At 41.6% G+C, this 15,487-nt stretch overlaps 1 protein-coding gene across 1 annotated transcript in view; it reads left to right on the top strand.

Annotated features, from left to right (window-relative positions):
- The first annotated feature begins 358 nt into the window (after nucleotides 1-358).
- vldlr (very low density lipoprotein receptor) overlaps nucleotides 359-15,487 on the top strand; it is a 38,579-nt gene continuing 23,450 nt past the window's right edge. The window contains exons 1-4 of the mRNA XM_079288786.1: nucleotides 359-706; nucleotides 6,877-6,996; nucleotides 9,452-9,574; nucleotides 13,953-14,075. Of these exons, the coding sequence (XP_079144912.1) occupies nucleotides 634-706; nucleotides 6,877-6,996; nucleotides 9,452-9,574; nucleotides 13,953-14,075 (439 nt within the window). The 5' untranslated portion in view covers nucleotides 359-633. The remainder of the gene's footprint in view (nucleotides 707-6,876; nucleotides 6,997-9,451; nucleotides 9,575-13,952; nucleotides 14,076-15,487) is intronic.

Genomic DNA, 15,487 nt, shown 5'->3' with positions numbered 1-15,487 from the left:
TTTAATCACGCCCTGTGTATTGCATCTGTTCCTGAGTAATTGATAAATTAACAAAATTGAATCTATCTATTTCAATGTCAGAATAGATTTGATTGCTAAACGATGTCATTGTTTACATACACTTCCTTTAAGATGTTCCCCTATCTGTATGTGAGTAGTCTACTTTATTATTTTATTATTTCATGCGGACAGTGAAGGGTTAACAATGTTCCAAGACGTAGCCTACTGAAGGAGGAAAAATAAAACCGTCCTCAGCTGTGACGGGCTCTGTGTTGCACCACTAACAAACCGGTTACCGGGTCCGCTCGTCAACGTCAATTTAAGGGAATGGGTTTCAGCTTGAGAGGAGTGACCGGGAGCTCGGACGGCCCCCACGGCGCGTGGTTGTAGAGCGAGATCAAAAGGCGCGTGGTCTGCGCGGCAGCCGTATCTCTGTTTCAGTCTCACTGCGTGTTGCTGATCGGTCGGGTTGTGTCTGCAGGAGCGGCGGTTCTCTTCTGCATGTGTGGTTTGCGCGTGAACTGACCGACTCAAAGACGAAAGCAGGCCAGCGCGAGCCAGCAAGAAAGAAAGAAAGGCAGGCAGGCAGCCCGCGAGCGCTCAGCTAGCAACCCGCACGTTACGCTGCGAGAAATGGTTACGTTCGCACCGGGGATCCTTCTGCTGCCGATGCTAATATGTCTCCAGCACTGCATTGACGTCCACGGTAAGTCTCGAGTCCTCGTATGTTTGTGTATTTGTCCCCTTATGCATCTCTATTTGTGCGCTTATGCGTGCGTATTTGCGCGTTTGAGACTCAAGGCGCTGGGAAACACGCACCATGTCTCCTGTGAGGTTGGCTAACATTGCCCAGCTTGTACACCTGTCTTGGCTGCTCCTTGACGGAATGACCGTGCTTGGCTACACCTTGGGCTAGGCAACCTTGCGCCTCTTCCTTAGCAAAGAAACTCCCAAATAACTTCTTTTGGGGGCTAAAATGAGACTTGTTCTGCTTTGTGAGCTTACAATGTATTTCAAATGAATGTATTAGTCTTTTTAAATTAGTAATGTATTATGCTCGAGTTTTTTGCTCTCTCTGGAAATGAAAGGGAAAAGGGGGGATGGAGAGGCCCGTGTGGTTTCTGTCGCCTGCTGTATATCTGACGTTCGTGCTTGTCGCCACTCATCTATGCTCAATTAGCCCTGTGGCTAATTCATTTCACCCTGAAACAGACACGCAGCCCTTACGAATAAACTCATGCTTCTTGTGCAGTCTTAGCTTCTGTAGCATGTCCTGATTTCTCATTCACTTACACTGTGGGATTGTCTACTGCCTTCACCACCCCCAGCGAGGCTGCCAATTTATTCCTGAAGTGGAAGCCGACAGAGGGATGGCAGGGAAAAGGAAAGAGGGGGGGGGGGGGGGGGGGTGTTACAGTGGCTTGACATAGCGCTATGAAACAGGGGTAGGTTGGAGCACCGCAGTCCCGGTAGTGTAGCGTCAGTTGGGGGCATGGAGGGCGAGGAGTTGCCGCGCGGCCAATTACTGGCCGCAGGTGATCTCAATGAGGGCCTAATTAAGTGACCAAGGTTAATATAAGTATTGCCAGCTGGCTGTGCTTGAAGAGCAGTTTGCAGCAGTGACTTCTGATGACTAATAAACTATACTGACTAGTTGTTGGCGCAGCCCTTCAGAAGTCCAACCTGGAAGCAAAAAATGTTCTTGTTTTCGCTTGATTAAACAGTTGTTTTTTTTTTTTTGTTTTTTTTTTAAACTTGATTAATTGACTGTTTCAGAACCACTTCACATCCTTAATATAAGGAGAGTAAAGTTTAAGTAGCAGTCATGTCGTTTTGCTAACTAACCCTGCTCCAGGACTGTTTATCGCTTAGTAAAAAAAGATATATATATATATAAAAGATCTTTCTGGGTCTATATGTCGTTAAATCATGATTTTTAGTTAGCTTGCACTTGCCTATAATGTGTGTTTCACCCTAGCTTATGCCACAAATATTGTCCAGTCTATTGAGTTTGGTAGTAGTGTAGCAGATTTTATGAGCCGTTAAACTAAATGTCTGAGTTCTTGGAGATAGAATTGCAGGACTGTGATATGTAGTATGATGGCCCTTGCTCAGGCCTGATTGCTCACATTGTGGAGGTTCCTTTCTGGCCCCCAATACATGGGCTCTGTACAAAACATTGGCACAGTTCTATTGCTGCAGTTAATAATAATTTCAGCAGTAGTTTGCAGGCAGGCTACATTATGAAACTGCTCAGAGGCAGAGAGCTGTGTTGGGCTACTTGTGTCTTGCAGAGATTTCAGGCTTTTCAATTCCTACTGTAGAAAAAGTCAGATGACACAGAATCAAAATTGTAGTGCTTGTAATGTAAACACTCTCCTCGTAGCATACACCCACCACCTCGTCTCCGCTCCAAACCACATGCACACAGACTAAGATTGTGTGAGCCTATTTGAACAAGACGTAACACAAATTAGATAGCGATAGCAGCAGCAACGCTGGCCTGATTAAAATAGATGTATTTTCCTCCACAGTTACTGTGATACGATGAGAGACTCAAATCCTAAGCCAAAAGGGGGGGGGGGGGTGTGCAGCTTGGTTTTTGAAGTGGGCGGAGTGGTGGACACACACAGGGGGGGGGGGGGCGGAGGGAGGAGGAGGAGGATACGGCAACCATTTCTGTTACTGGGGAAAATTGCATTACCATGACCTCCAGTGTGACAGCATTTCTATAGCGCGCATTGATCTACTATTTTGGGAGATACTGTTCATTGCAGCTCCACGCCTGTTGAAACAGAGTATTAGCAGCGGAAATGGTATCTTTTGAAATAATCTGATTTTAAAGTCATACCTTCCTGTCTCAAGATAATTGGCCTTTGAGGTTAATGTAAACCTTTTTTATCAACATTTACTTTCATGCACCAGTGAGTGTTCTAGGGTCACTGTCGGCAAGAAGATTATTTAATTTTGAGTCATAATGAGAATGTTTTAGTTTTAAGAAGTCATAACATTGCGGGAACATTTTTTTTTTAATATTTCAACAAATGCCAGCATACATATAGTGATTCTGATATTGTTGCGATCTGACAAAGTGCATAACCTGAAAAATGGACCCAAACAGCCACCCATGCACTATACCTGTTCTCTAAATATGTTTTTAAATCACATTTTTGAAGTTTCAACTTTGCAAATGGTAGTCTGCAGCCACAGGAGAAATAGTGTTAGAACACAACTAGAGCCAGCACATCATGACCTAATCTTGCAATAATGTATGCAAACCCACAACAAAAAAGAGAAATTGAAGGCATAGCAGCAATGCCGTTCAGCATTCTTTTGCAAGACAAAGGGCTGAAAGCTTCCTCAGTCCTTGTGTGGGATCAGTTTGAAAGTTCAGCCAACAATTGAGTGACACTGCAGGGAGAAGGAGAATACTATTGTACAGGTTTATATAGCCTACTTCAAGTTACTATTGAAGTCTGTTATTTTGCTGACTGGCTCAAAGTGCAGGGTGTGCAGTTTTCCAGACAGCAAGTCAATGAGTTTCTTTTGAGACGCTAAGATGGTAACCCCAGAGAATACACCCTTAAAGAAACAGGGTAACCTATACAGTTCTTTGCAGAATTGGGTTCTCTGTTACAGTGGCTTTGCATGTTGCACCTTGTTTATTATTAAGTAGTAATTGTAATATCAGTGAACCAGAACAGGTGCTAATTCAACAAGATTTGAGTGTGTAATGCATCCCCTTTAGTGTATTTCAGAATCCCTGAATGTCTGCTCACTAAACTCTGCTGTCTTGTAATGATGACTGTTTAAACTTCCACAAATGCAAGTCAAAATGTTTCCATGTTTTGACATTTTTGATCAAACTAATTGTTAATTTTAAAAATCCAAGTATTGAAAGCTTTCATTCATTGTCAGATTTATTGTGTACTGACACTCAAACTATCAACGTTCAAGTAGCAAAGCTTAGAGTGTATGTTATTTAGGAAACCTCTTTCCTAAATGGCTGCTTGGTTTAGACATTTTTGAGAACTGGCTTTAGTTAAATGCCGAAAAGGTTTAGCCCAGCTCAAATTGCTGTCGTTGTAAACTATAAAAACCAGGGTGAATATCGACTCAGCAAATTTAACGGCTAAAAAATGTACCTTGTTCCATCTGAAAGAGCCTGCTTTACCCTTTACGATACTTCTGTAGTTCACACGGTGATTTGTTTTTGATCAGCGCAGGTCTAAGCAGTCACTGGGCGCTTGAGGCTCTTTATATGATCATTATCTGTGCGTCAGCCGGTCAAGCTGATGAGATGAGTCAGGACTTTTATGGTTTAAGTGAAATATTTCCCTTCTGTAACAACTCGTGACGATGACTAGTTTGTTTGCGCCTGGCTTGTCTAATATGTGCACGTTTGTGCTTTTTGCAGCATAACTGATGTCGGTGGTCCTTTCCCTCAGTTTGTAGTTTGTTTCTGGCTTATTTGCGTCATGTGGAGGCCCAGCTTACATTAACAGTGGGATACTCTGATCAAAAGCTTGCAAAACTGTACTTCAGTTCAATTACTGTAACATTTTTATTTGGCAATGCTTTTCAAACATTTCAGTGAAATCCCAGAGCACCTCTGAGCTCAACCCACTGCACGAATGGCAGAGAGCCTCTCGAAGCACTTTATTTAATTAGTGTTGTCTTTTTAGTTTTAAAAATAAAGGAAGTTTCTCTGTGTGCTTTGACTCATTTGTCGGTTTCCTCTTTACATGGAAAGGTCTTGGTCAGATAATTCTGTCTTTTACAAAACATAATGTAAATAGATTTTAGAAGGAGTAGTTGGATAACTCTATTTTTTGGCTTATGGGTAATCGTATCTGTAGCAGATCTTCTAACACTAACACAGTTGTGCTGTATGGATGTTAGGACCGACTTGCTGGCCACAACGAAGGGAGATGCGCTTGGCAATGACTAACTGAAATGTATTAAAATGAGGATAATTCCAATGATCCAGTGGTTAATGCGAGGATATTACATGTCGGTATGAAATGAGAAAAAGAAGTAGTAAAATCTTCCACACAATCCTCCATTCTGTTTTAACTAGTTAGGCCCTGTAGTTCCCTCTGCCCCAACGTTTTGGTCTCTGATAATTGCTGACTGCTCTGTTTCATTGTTTTGCAGAACCCAGGCTCTTATATTGTTGCAATTTTACCCAAACCCTCATGTTGTGTATTGCAAATATGTCTGTGTACACAATGACTCAAACTTGAGCCTTTAATTCTTATCTCTCAAAACTATTTATTTTTGGCTTTTTAACTTGAAAGATGGCTCTCTGCGCTCCAGGAATTTATAGTCAACTCTTCATATTTTATCTCCTGACATGTTGGAATAATGAGAACCAGCATCTGTTGCAGCCGGTCAGCCATATTTAGCTGCAGCACTCTTTGCTATTGAGTTTATTTACTAGTCACATGGTGAGCAGGATGAACTCTTACTGAGGAAGGATTTCCTCACCTGTGGAGGTAATCGACAAGTTTGGTGTCTCATTTAGTCTGGATTTTAAAATGCTGGTAGGTATGCTGTGATGCATAATGCTTTGATTGTGGCGCTTGAAATGGTCAATGTGGATGAAAGGTCGGCACACTCCTCTGTAACATGACTGGTCTACAGCTGGTGTAGTCTTGGTTGAATGGAAGTCTGCAGGCTGTTGGCTCTCTATCTACCTCCTGTGCTGTGAAGTAAGTGGACTTGTACCAGCCAACAGTCCTAAACCCAAACATGGTCTCTGTACAGTGGTGTTTGTGAAGCTGAAACCACATTCTATGACTAGAGGTTCCAAAGTGGCACCAGCTACAGTCAGCAGAACCATAGATTGTATAACTTGGGCACCATTTAATTAATGCAGGACTTCAGTTGTGTTGCTGGCTCAGTTAAAGGCCCGAGGCGCCTCAGGTTCAAATCTAATCAAGAGGGAATGTTTCTCTCCCTAAAGGAACTGCTGACCCACTTAAAACTGTTTCCTTCATAACGGCGTTTCAGAGACTAAATGCATTTTAAAAGCTTTTTCCATCCTGACTAACAATCTCTGTTTAGTACCTTTACTCCCTTTGGCCCCCAAATCATTTTTGTGTCTCCTTGCAGCCAAAACGTTTTGACAGGCAACATGTGACCTCTTCAGTGATTCAGCTGCATCTGCAAACTCTCCTGGGATGTTATTATCAGTGTGCTTCATTTACCCACCTGGACAGACTAACACGACTGTCGAGGTCAGACGGTGATATGTTAAGGCTGCATGCTGCACTACAAAAACTACCTTCTTTCTTGTTGAAGGAGAATTAAATCTTGTCACTATTTAGTTTCTACTGTAATTTCACTCTTTTGTATTTACCAGACGATCAATTGGTGCTGTGACTGAGATCGACGATAGCTGTTTTCTTTCTCCCTCCTTGAATATTGTTCAGACAGTTGAACAGATGTTGGCCAGTAGACATTTTCAGGACACTGATCTTTAGCTCTCCATTAAATATGGATGTCACATCGTCTTCAGTTGCAAACACAGGGGAGTGTTCAGACATCAGCAGTGTGTTTCTAAGTGCTGTAACACAATAGGAGGATGCTGGCTCTCTGCTGTGCATTGTTTATAAAGAGATGTTTCAGCCAGTATGATGAAAGTGGAGCTGGATGGTGGTTGTTTCACCACAATTCTTGATTGTCAAGGTGGTTGTTAACAGAAGTGTACTTTTAAAAGCAGTTTGTTTTTAGCTACAGCACTGCAGGGAATCTTTCCAGGACTAAACAAAAAGCAAATTACTTGAAACAAATGGTAAATTCTGAATACATTTTGCACTATAATCACTTGAGTTTTCCTCATACCCCCTCTGTGTGCGTCTTCCTCTGCAGGGACGAGGACAGAATGCGAGGCCAGCCAGTTTCAGTGTGGGAACGGTCGCTGCATCCCGTCCGTCTGGCAGTGTGACGGAGACGAGGACTGCACCGATGGCAGTGACGAGAACTCCTGCGGTGAGATGCTAAACACGCTCCGCTCACACATGCACCGCCTGCTATGTTCCGACAGGAGGACTTACACATTTTTAGTTTTGTTCATTTCTTGGGAGTTTTTGACAATCATAAAAATTGAACGCATCCTTTTTAATTATCGTTCATGCCTCTTTTTACTTATTTGCCTCTTAAAGTTGTGACAATTCATGAATGTTGGCATGTTTCAGTTTGTGCGGGTCTTTTTGTGGATCAGTTGCCCTTTCCATTGCTGCTGTATGTGGGCTGGAAATGTATCGTATTAACACAGTTCATGTGGGCGAATTGATGACAATCCATCTTGGTTCCCATTGAGCGTGGTTGCCAAAGGGAACGATGGAAATTAAGTTGGAAATAGTGTCTGACTCACAGGGTGCCAGATTAAGTTTTTCCATCGGTAAGACTGATGCAAGGAGTCTTTTTTATTTATTTTTTTTATTTTTTTTTATTTTTTTTCTCTTCTCCCTCGAGTTATTGGCGCAGCATAGGGTCTAAGTCTTTAAGCCTCTTCTTACCACCAGCAGCAACAAAGGCCTGTATCTCCCGTTTTTAAACTAACTTCAAACTCAAGAGTCTGTCATGGTATTTAACGTTCTGTTTATGACCACAGATAATGTAGTTGGAAGCATCTAGTGACTTGTCTGCTCGTTATTTCTCACTGGTGTAATTGTACACGGTAGATTTCTCCACCAAATGCATGTAGAGATCTGGCCACTAATGCTGGGACTTCAGGGTGCATTCTTGATGTTTGGTGGCTAATGCCCTTGCATAGTTTGACAAGCTGTTGCACTCGGCCATACTTTCAATACCAAACTGTACATTTATTTAAGTCATCGTTTAGAAACATTAAAAAGTCCATACAGATGTCGGCTGATATTCAGTCTGAGAACCCACCATGTTAGCTTGGCCCCATCAGGAGACTTCCCAGCATCCTTTGGGACAGAATGACCTGGTGGTGGGAAGGTAGCAGATGGAGCAGAGCTAAATATAGATATGACAGAGTTGTGTGTCCAATAGATTTCAGATCTTTCTCTATTTTCTTTTGTCCCTAATCTATCTGGGTCATATGAGACTGGGAAGGAGGAAGAACAAGTGAAGTGAGTGAGGATAAAGGAAGAAAGCAAGGAGTGGAGGGGGAGAAAAAACAGCTTATCGTACTGCAGGGCTGAAGGAGGGAAGATCCTGATAAGCAGAAGACCCCCCCCCCCCCCTCTGATACAGGATTTCCGTCAGGAAATTAATGTAAAGTTTCCACAGCAGTTCCTGATGTTAATGAAGCCCAACAAGCGTGTGCAAAGTTAGCGTAATTAGTGATGTTGAAATGAACATCTTATCTTACTAAATTTATCAAGACGTAAACGTGGAGGGTGGTGAGTTTGCGCCAAAAGCCAATCAAATTACTTTTCCAATGACCGTAGTGATGGATTAAAACAGATTGTGGCCGTCTCTGCCCATAATCAGTTTCACTCTCACAGCCACAGACATACTGCTGCGTTTGGGTCTTGTCTGCTATTCGCTCAGTGGGAGAGCAGAGATGCTTTGACTTTCAACTGAGACGTGTGAAAGATAAGCATCCAAAATGAATTCACAAAAGGTTGTTAATGAGGCCCGCTGCGACTTGCTGGTGGCGCAAATTGGGAGTTGGTCGTTTCTTATGTTTGTATTCTGGTCAGAGACTGAGGGAAGGAGAGGAGACACCAAAACCCAGTGTAGAGGGGATTCACTTGTGTTGTGAGATTTCAAGTTGTCCACGTTTGTCTTTAAGCTGCAGGAGGTAGAGGGTTTGGTTGTTTGCCATTATGTTTGCAGCTCCATATATGCTGTTGCAGACCTATTTACTTGTAGTTCATTTTGCGAGTTGGCTGAACAAAAAACTGTCGGCCGTTGATGTACAACAGGAAGTTCAATAGTTGAGCCTGATGGCCAACAGTAAAACAGAGTTGTCAAACTCTCCAATTTACTTTGACGCATTGTGAAGCTAACTTTAACGTTCGCTTAAGCTGCTTCAGTAGAGTTATGTTGAACAAGATATGAAAACAGAAAAAAAAATCCAAACATAATCTACCTTATAGTCAAGACTGAGTTTCTTTTTGTCACTTTATATGTTGCATGTGTTTTCAATGATCTTCCTCCTTTTTGATGGAAAATTCATACAGCAATCAAATCTCCAGAGGACAGTTTTGAATGCATTTTGATTGCAAATGTGGTGCTTGGGCTCTCCTTAATCAGATTCTAAACTCGTGACCTTTTCACCTGATGGAGGCTCTGGCTGGGTGTAGTGCTATTCATGAGGTGTGGAGAGTATAGCTTTGGTCTTTTCCCCCTTCTCTTCCTATTATTCATGAGTTTGTTTCTTTGATGTGACAATGTTTTATTGAAGAACATGTCTGTCTCCTCTTCGCCATTTTAATGAATCTATCTCGTTTCTCTCCCAATCCAGTGAGAAAGACATGTGCGGAGGCGGACTTTGTGTGTCGCAACGGCCAATGTGTCCCGAAACGGTGGCACTGTGATGGGGAGCCAGACTGCGAGGATGGGTCCGACGAGAGCGTAGAAATCTGCCGTGAGTAGACGTTTCCTCTTGTGAAAGCCTCGTGTTTCATTACAGATTTTGTTCAGAGTTTATGATGGAAACCTGTTTGCCACAAAGTCTTAATTTATATATCATGCTTGAATATTTTTCCCATCACTAAATGTACATTACTGCTTTCCAAGATGAACTTGGGAACTTGAGTTTTGCATTTATTTTTCTGGCAGTCTTTGAGTTTTATTCATTTCAGTACACTGTCAATCCACTTGTGGGAGGCTTGCTTGAGACTTTTGCAAATATACTTAATCTTGGTTAAAGTCCTTATCCTTTATTAAATCCGGCCTTAAACTATAATGCTAAAACAAATTTCTTTTTTTTCCCCCTCAAAATTGTATTTTGCAATAATTTTTCATACCTCATACAGTAGGTGTGAACTGAAAGCAATGGCTTCCTGCAAATATGCAAATGTCATCAGCAGCAGGTTGAATATATGGCCTCTTTTTGCTGATTTTAATGGTGGCGAATAAAATATTGTCTGCACATCTTTTCCCGCCACGCGGCTCAACATGGTGACGGCTCACAGCTAATGGTGCAATCAGTAACAGTGGTGACTGAGCTAACCAGTGAGGCAAGCTCGCATGGCTGGCCCGCTGTATGTATATATAGATATATACACACACACGTGTGTAAAAGCATGTAACTTCAATGCTATTGCTGCATCACACACCTAGATTTTAGGTATTTATACCATCATTTTATAGTGTAGTTCCACTACATTTCATAGGAAAATATTGTACATTTCACACTAAATGCAGCTTTTAAACTCAGACATTTATCTGACCGCTGTAGTTATTAGTTACTTGCAGATTAAGATTTTACATCCAAAATTCAGAGAGCCACTTAAAAGTGGTCATGTTGGGTCTCCTGTGAGCTGCCCACACAGTATATGTATACTGCAAGTGGTTTGAACGGACCTAAGGAGAGCTGCTGAGCTTTAAATGTTCTCGCTGTGATGTGAGGTACTTGCTGGGGTGATTGTAGGAATCTGATGAGAGATGATAGAAAGTGTTCACTGAAGTCTGTTTTAATGAGAATCTCTCGCCTGTGTTGTGAAGAAATAGACTATGGCGTCTCCTCGGGTACAAAGACAAACATCAGGGAAAATGAAAGCGCTTCATAAAACGCATGTTTGTTTGATATTCATGCCTCATGATGTCTTCCTCGATGCTTAAAACATTTTTTAAGCATACTAAAGGTACTGTAAGTAAATAAAGCTCATGATGAAACCGGTACCAGTGGAGAAAAAAGAAGATGGGTTGATGAGATGTGTGTTTTTTTTATTTTTTATTCCATACATCTTAGCAGTAGAAAAGACAAGCTGCCAGCAGCTTTCTTTAAAGACTATTTCAGTAGTGTTACTTTGTGGGGCATCAGGCATTTAATTTAACAAGTGACTGAGTGCGTACAAGGAGATCAACTGGTGACCATTGCCTATTTGTGCTTTGGGTCAATCTCAACTCACTTTTGGCACCAGAGCCATTTTTTTTTTAAAATCTGGGTGAAGTGAATGAATAGATTGCGGTGGAGACTGACGGTATCTTGGCTATTTAAAAACTGCTTGTTTGTGTAGGATGGTCACTGGTCTGCAGTGTCCTAACTCCTCCTCTTTAGTGTTGTCTCAGCTAGCGTGAAATCTAAGATGCCTTTTCAGTTGGGAGAGAATGAGAACAAATGCAAAGATAATGCAACCAATTCTTGAGCCAGACATGAAATATAAAGTAGAACCTGAGTTATCCACACTTCATCTCAGTGTTTGTGAACTGAAATTTCCTGGGGGTGCAGATATGTGCGTGTGACATGGTTGTACTCCAGCTGTTTTTCACAGAGCAGTCCTCTTTGGTTTGTGCTGCAGTGTCACCAACAGGTGCACAAACTTGAAAACAAAGCAAAAATAACTTTTCTACCCCCTGGCAGAAAAGAGAACGCGTTTTCTTTGAGTCGGGGCTAATTTATTCGTTCAACATGTGCGTGCCTTCGCCAGCAGCACAAATGCAATAAGTGACCTTGTGATCTCCCAATACCTCAGAGCAATGTTTATTCACTACAAACGAGGCTTTTCCAGTTCATATTGCCGTTAAATGGCCATGAGATGTAGAACCTAAATAGTTCTCAAAATGCTTTTAAAAAGTTGTAATCTAAAGTTTAAATCAAATTCATCCCAGTTCAAACGGACAAACAATACTAGCCTTTATCAGCTTATTATGGCTTCTCCTGATAATCTTTTCCTCCAACTTTCCCCGAGTTTACCATTTTCACTTTTGTTTCTGGGTTAATGTCATGCATGTACGTTATTCTACGATAATGAAGTGGCCTGCCATTTGACCTTTCCCTCTTTAGAGGTGTTGACTTTCTGACATAAGTCTGTGCTTGTTTAGATTAAATAATACAACCTGTGTTTCCACATGCACTTGGAAGTGTGTGTGTGTGGGTTAACTAAAGGTCATCACCAGCATTCCAGTTTGTAGTCTACTGTGGGTGTGTATTTTAAGAGGTTGTTAAGTTCCAGCCATAGCTGCAGTAGTGTACGTGCAGGTCAACCCAGCTACTATAGCTGTTATATCACCGTAGTGTTTGATCAGCTGTTGCACATGACTTGGCAGCTGGGAATGGAATCTAAAGTGTGTCTCCAGGCAGTTTGTGGCGTGGTCGTGTTCACGTCAGTTGTCTTGCGTCGGTGTTGAATGAACAGAAGTGAGCCTCAGCTTCTGTTCACTTAGTCCTCCATAGAAATACAAGCAGGATTTCAGGCCGCCATGAACTCTAGTTTAAACCTGGGTTTTAGCTGACCATCTGTTTGTTTACAGTCTCACACTGTTTACATCTCTTTTGTGAGAAGAAAAGCTACCAAAATACCAACCATGGTATTTAGTATTAACAAATGTGAAGTCTCATTTTATTTTTTTTGCTTATACTTTGATCATATATTCAATACATAAATCAGAAAGTCCTTTTCTGACTACAGAAACTTACTATTTCAATTTCTTGCTTTTATAGTTTGATGAAGAAAAAAATGAAACATCCGATAAGTGTGACCTTGATTTCATCAAGTAGCATGTATCTAGAATAGATCAGTAAACTGGTCCAGTTAGACGAGATGGGTGTGATGCAGTATCTAGTGTCCTACAGTGACTTGATTGTAAGTACTGAACCAAACTGGATTCAGAAATATGGCAGCCTATTGTTACCTGGCTGTTATCAACGACTACATCCTCGTAGTCAATAATTCTGCTTTTGTATTCCCCTTCATGTGGCGCTCAATTGAGCCGCTCTTATCACGGTGCCGTCCGATGTTCTGTGGCTCGCTGCTCGTTATCTCCCTCCACTGTGTACGATTGCTGGGATAAGAGGCAACCCGGGTCTGGAAGCTGAAACTTTATGGAAACAAGCACTGTGGGATGAATATGTATGCTCAGATAAAATGTTTGCTAATGATGCAGGAAGACCTCCAGGTGACTTATATTAAACATGGATATTATGTCCCTTATCTGGACAGAAAATCCTTTTTACCTTTTTCATTAACAAACATACTATCTTTAATACCATTTACTGGAGAGAGACATCGTTGTATAAATATGATTTTCTCAACCTCATCTGTTGATGCTCCAGCAAACTGGATATGTAACAGCTTGCAGTTCTGGTTGTCTGAATATTGAGTTAACAGAAGTGAGGACTTTATGTTCTCCATCTCTTTCTGTGTGACGGGTAACTCGTAGCTGAACATCACCATTAATCTGCCAAAGGCTACTTGTTATTTCCAACTTTTTCCAAAAGTCTCACATGCTGTGTCCTTGTTCTGTCTTATTTTTGGCACTGCTATCATGGGAGGAAATGCACTCGATAGGCAACAAGTAGAGCCACTGCAGCTGTGCGACGACGCCATATATATATGATGCTGCTTGAACATGTTGCTTCATTTTATTTATTTTAACAGCTCTGCACACATTTAACCTCTCGGGTATGATTCTTATTTAAACTGAATTTGATACAGCTGCAGTCGGTTCACTTTGGCCTAGAATCTATCGATATCTGTTAGAATCTAGCAGTCATTTTCTATCTGACGTTATTAAGTTTGTACTTTAAACTCTGCTTAGAGAAGTATGAAGAAGCTTTTTGTACAGCCAGCCCAACAAGCAGTGTAGTGTCAGCTGAGAGATGTGTTTGAGCGGAGAGCTGGCTATAGTCCACAAGCTCTTAGAGTTTTTAGTCATGAATAAACAAAATACACTCTGAAAATGTCCGACCCTAGTAGCCAGTTTTTTTTTGTTTTGTTTTTTAGATCTGCATAACATTGCTTCTCTTAAATGCTTTCCTTTTGGTATACATGCGTTGTTTTGTGTTTTTGTCCGTGCAGACATGAGGACGTGTCGTGTGAACGAGTTTAGCTGCGGCGCGGGCTCCACTCAGTGTATCCCCGTCTTCTGGAAATGTGACGGAGAGAAGGACTGTGACAACGGCGAGGACGAGGTCAACTGTGGTAGGTGGACAAGCACACATTAACATGGGACTAGAAGGCAAAGGCATGCGATGACCTACGATGCGGTCACATGACACTTTAGTGACCTTTAGTTAAAGCAGATTGCCTGAACATCCCTTCAAACAATTGACCGGCCTATTGGCACCATAGATAATGGGATGAGAGCTGCAAAAAAATGCTACATAATTATAGTTGCTGCATTTGGACAAAACTTTGAAATGTAACTGTTGCTGTGATGCCTTTGTTTATAGGGCGAGGCCTCTGTTTTAGAATGCAGAAAGAAGTTGTTCACTTAATGACATTCAGATTAAATCATTCTGGAGTCCAATTATAGCCTCTTTAAAGCGGCAGCCGTGCTGTTTACCCTTCTGTCTGATTCGTATTGTCGAAGGAACAGACAACCTTTTGCAAAGAAACACAAGCTTGGAGCAGTGCAATGACTTTTCTTCCAGAGGTGATCAAAATACTAAAGCACTGAAACAGTTTATGGACGTGTGAATCAATTACTTCTCGTCCTCTAGCTGTTTATCCTAAACACTGTGCAGCATAAACACACTGACAGCCTTTTGCGCAGAGCTCTGCCTGGACGAACTGTAAACTACAATAATTGGATGACAGCAGCCTGTAGCATGCTGGTAAATTGTCGACGTCCATCCAATTTCTTAGTAAGGCGGTCCGGCAACATTTTCCCATCACCTCCCTCCAGAGGAGAAATATGAACTTCAAAAGAAGAAAAAATAGTTTATACACATAGAATTAAAAACAAAAAGGACAATTTTACTTGGCAGATAATTGGTAATGATTAATGACAACATTGGGTTGCCATTACTGCTGTAGATGGAAGATGTTATTGCGTCAATGAATAGGACGTTCCATCTGTAATATGCCAATGTTGAGTTAGTACAAGGAGTTGTATCAGGACTGAAGCCAGTGCTGTATATGGTGTTTGTGAATCATCTCTATGTAGATTTTAATACTACAGCAGTAAGAGATGCTGATTAATATCTTCTCTCGCTGAAGATGCTAATCGGTGTAATCAGCTGCATAGTATGAGGAGACATTTAATTGCGGTCTCGTTGTTGACATCAAATCTCTGTACCAGGATCTTTTAGTGTAGTGCGTGTTTTTTGGCAGCGAAGTGCAAACGTGGCACATCACAGTTGAGTGAAAAGGCCTAGCTCGTAGTTGGTGTTCCCGGTCATACAAAAGGTTTTGGATGTGCAGAGCAGTCGGGTTCTCACACACCAAACTGGGAAAACCGTTTATCGACCTGGTTTTGTGCACAGGGGATTTATTATGTCGAAACAGAAATGGGTCAAACACACATAGGAAGCACACTATCTAAATATCATTGTATTCTGTAGCATTTGATTTCTCTTCATTGGAACTATTGAGCTCAAACTATAATAAAC

Source organism: Melanostigma gelatinosum (genome assembly GCF_949748355.1).
Source record: "Melanostigma gelatinosum genome assembly, chromosome: 18".
NCBI classification, from domain to species: domain Eukaryota; kingdom Metazoa; phylum Chordata; class Actinopteri; order Perciformes; family Zoarcidae; genus Melanostigma; species Melanostigma gelatinosum.
This window is presented reverse-complemented; position numbering and strand designations above follow the sequence as displayed.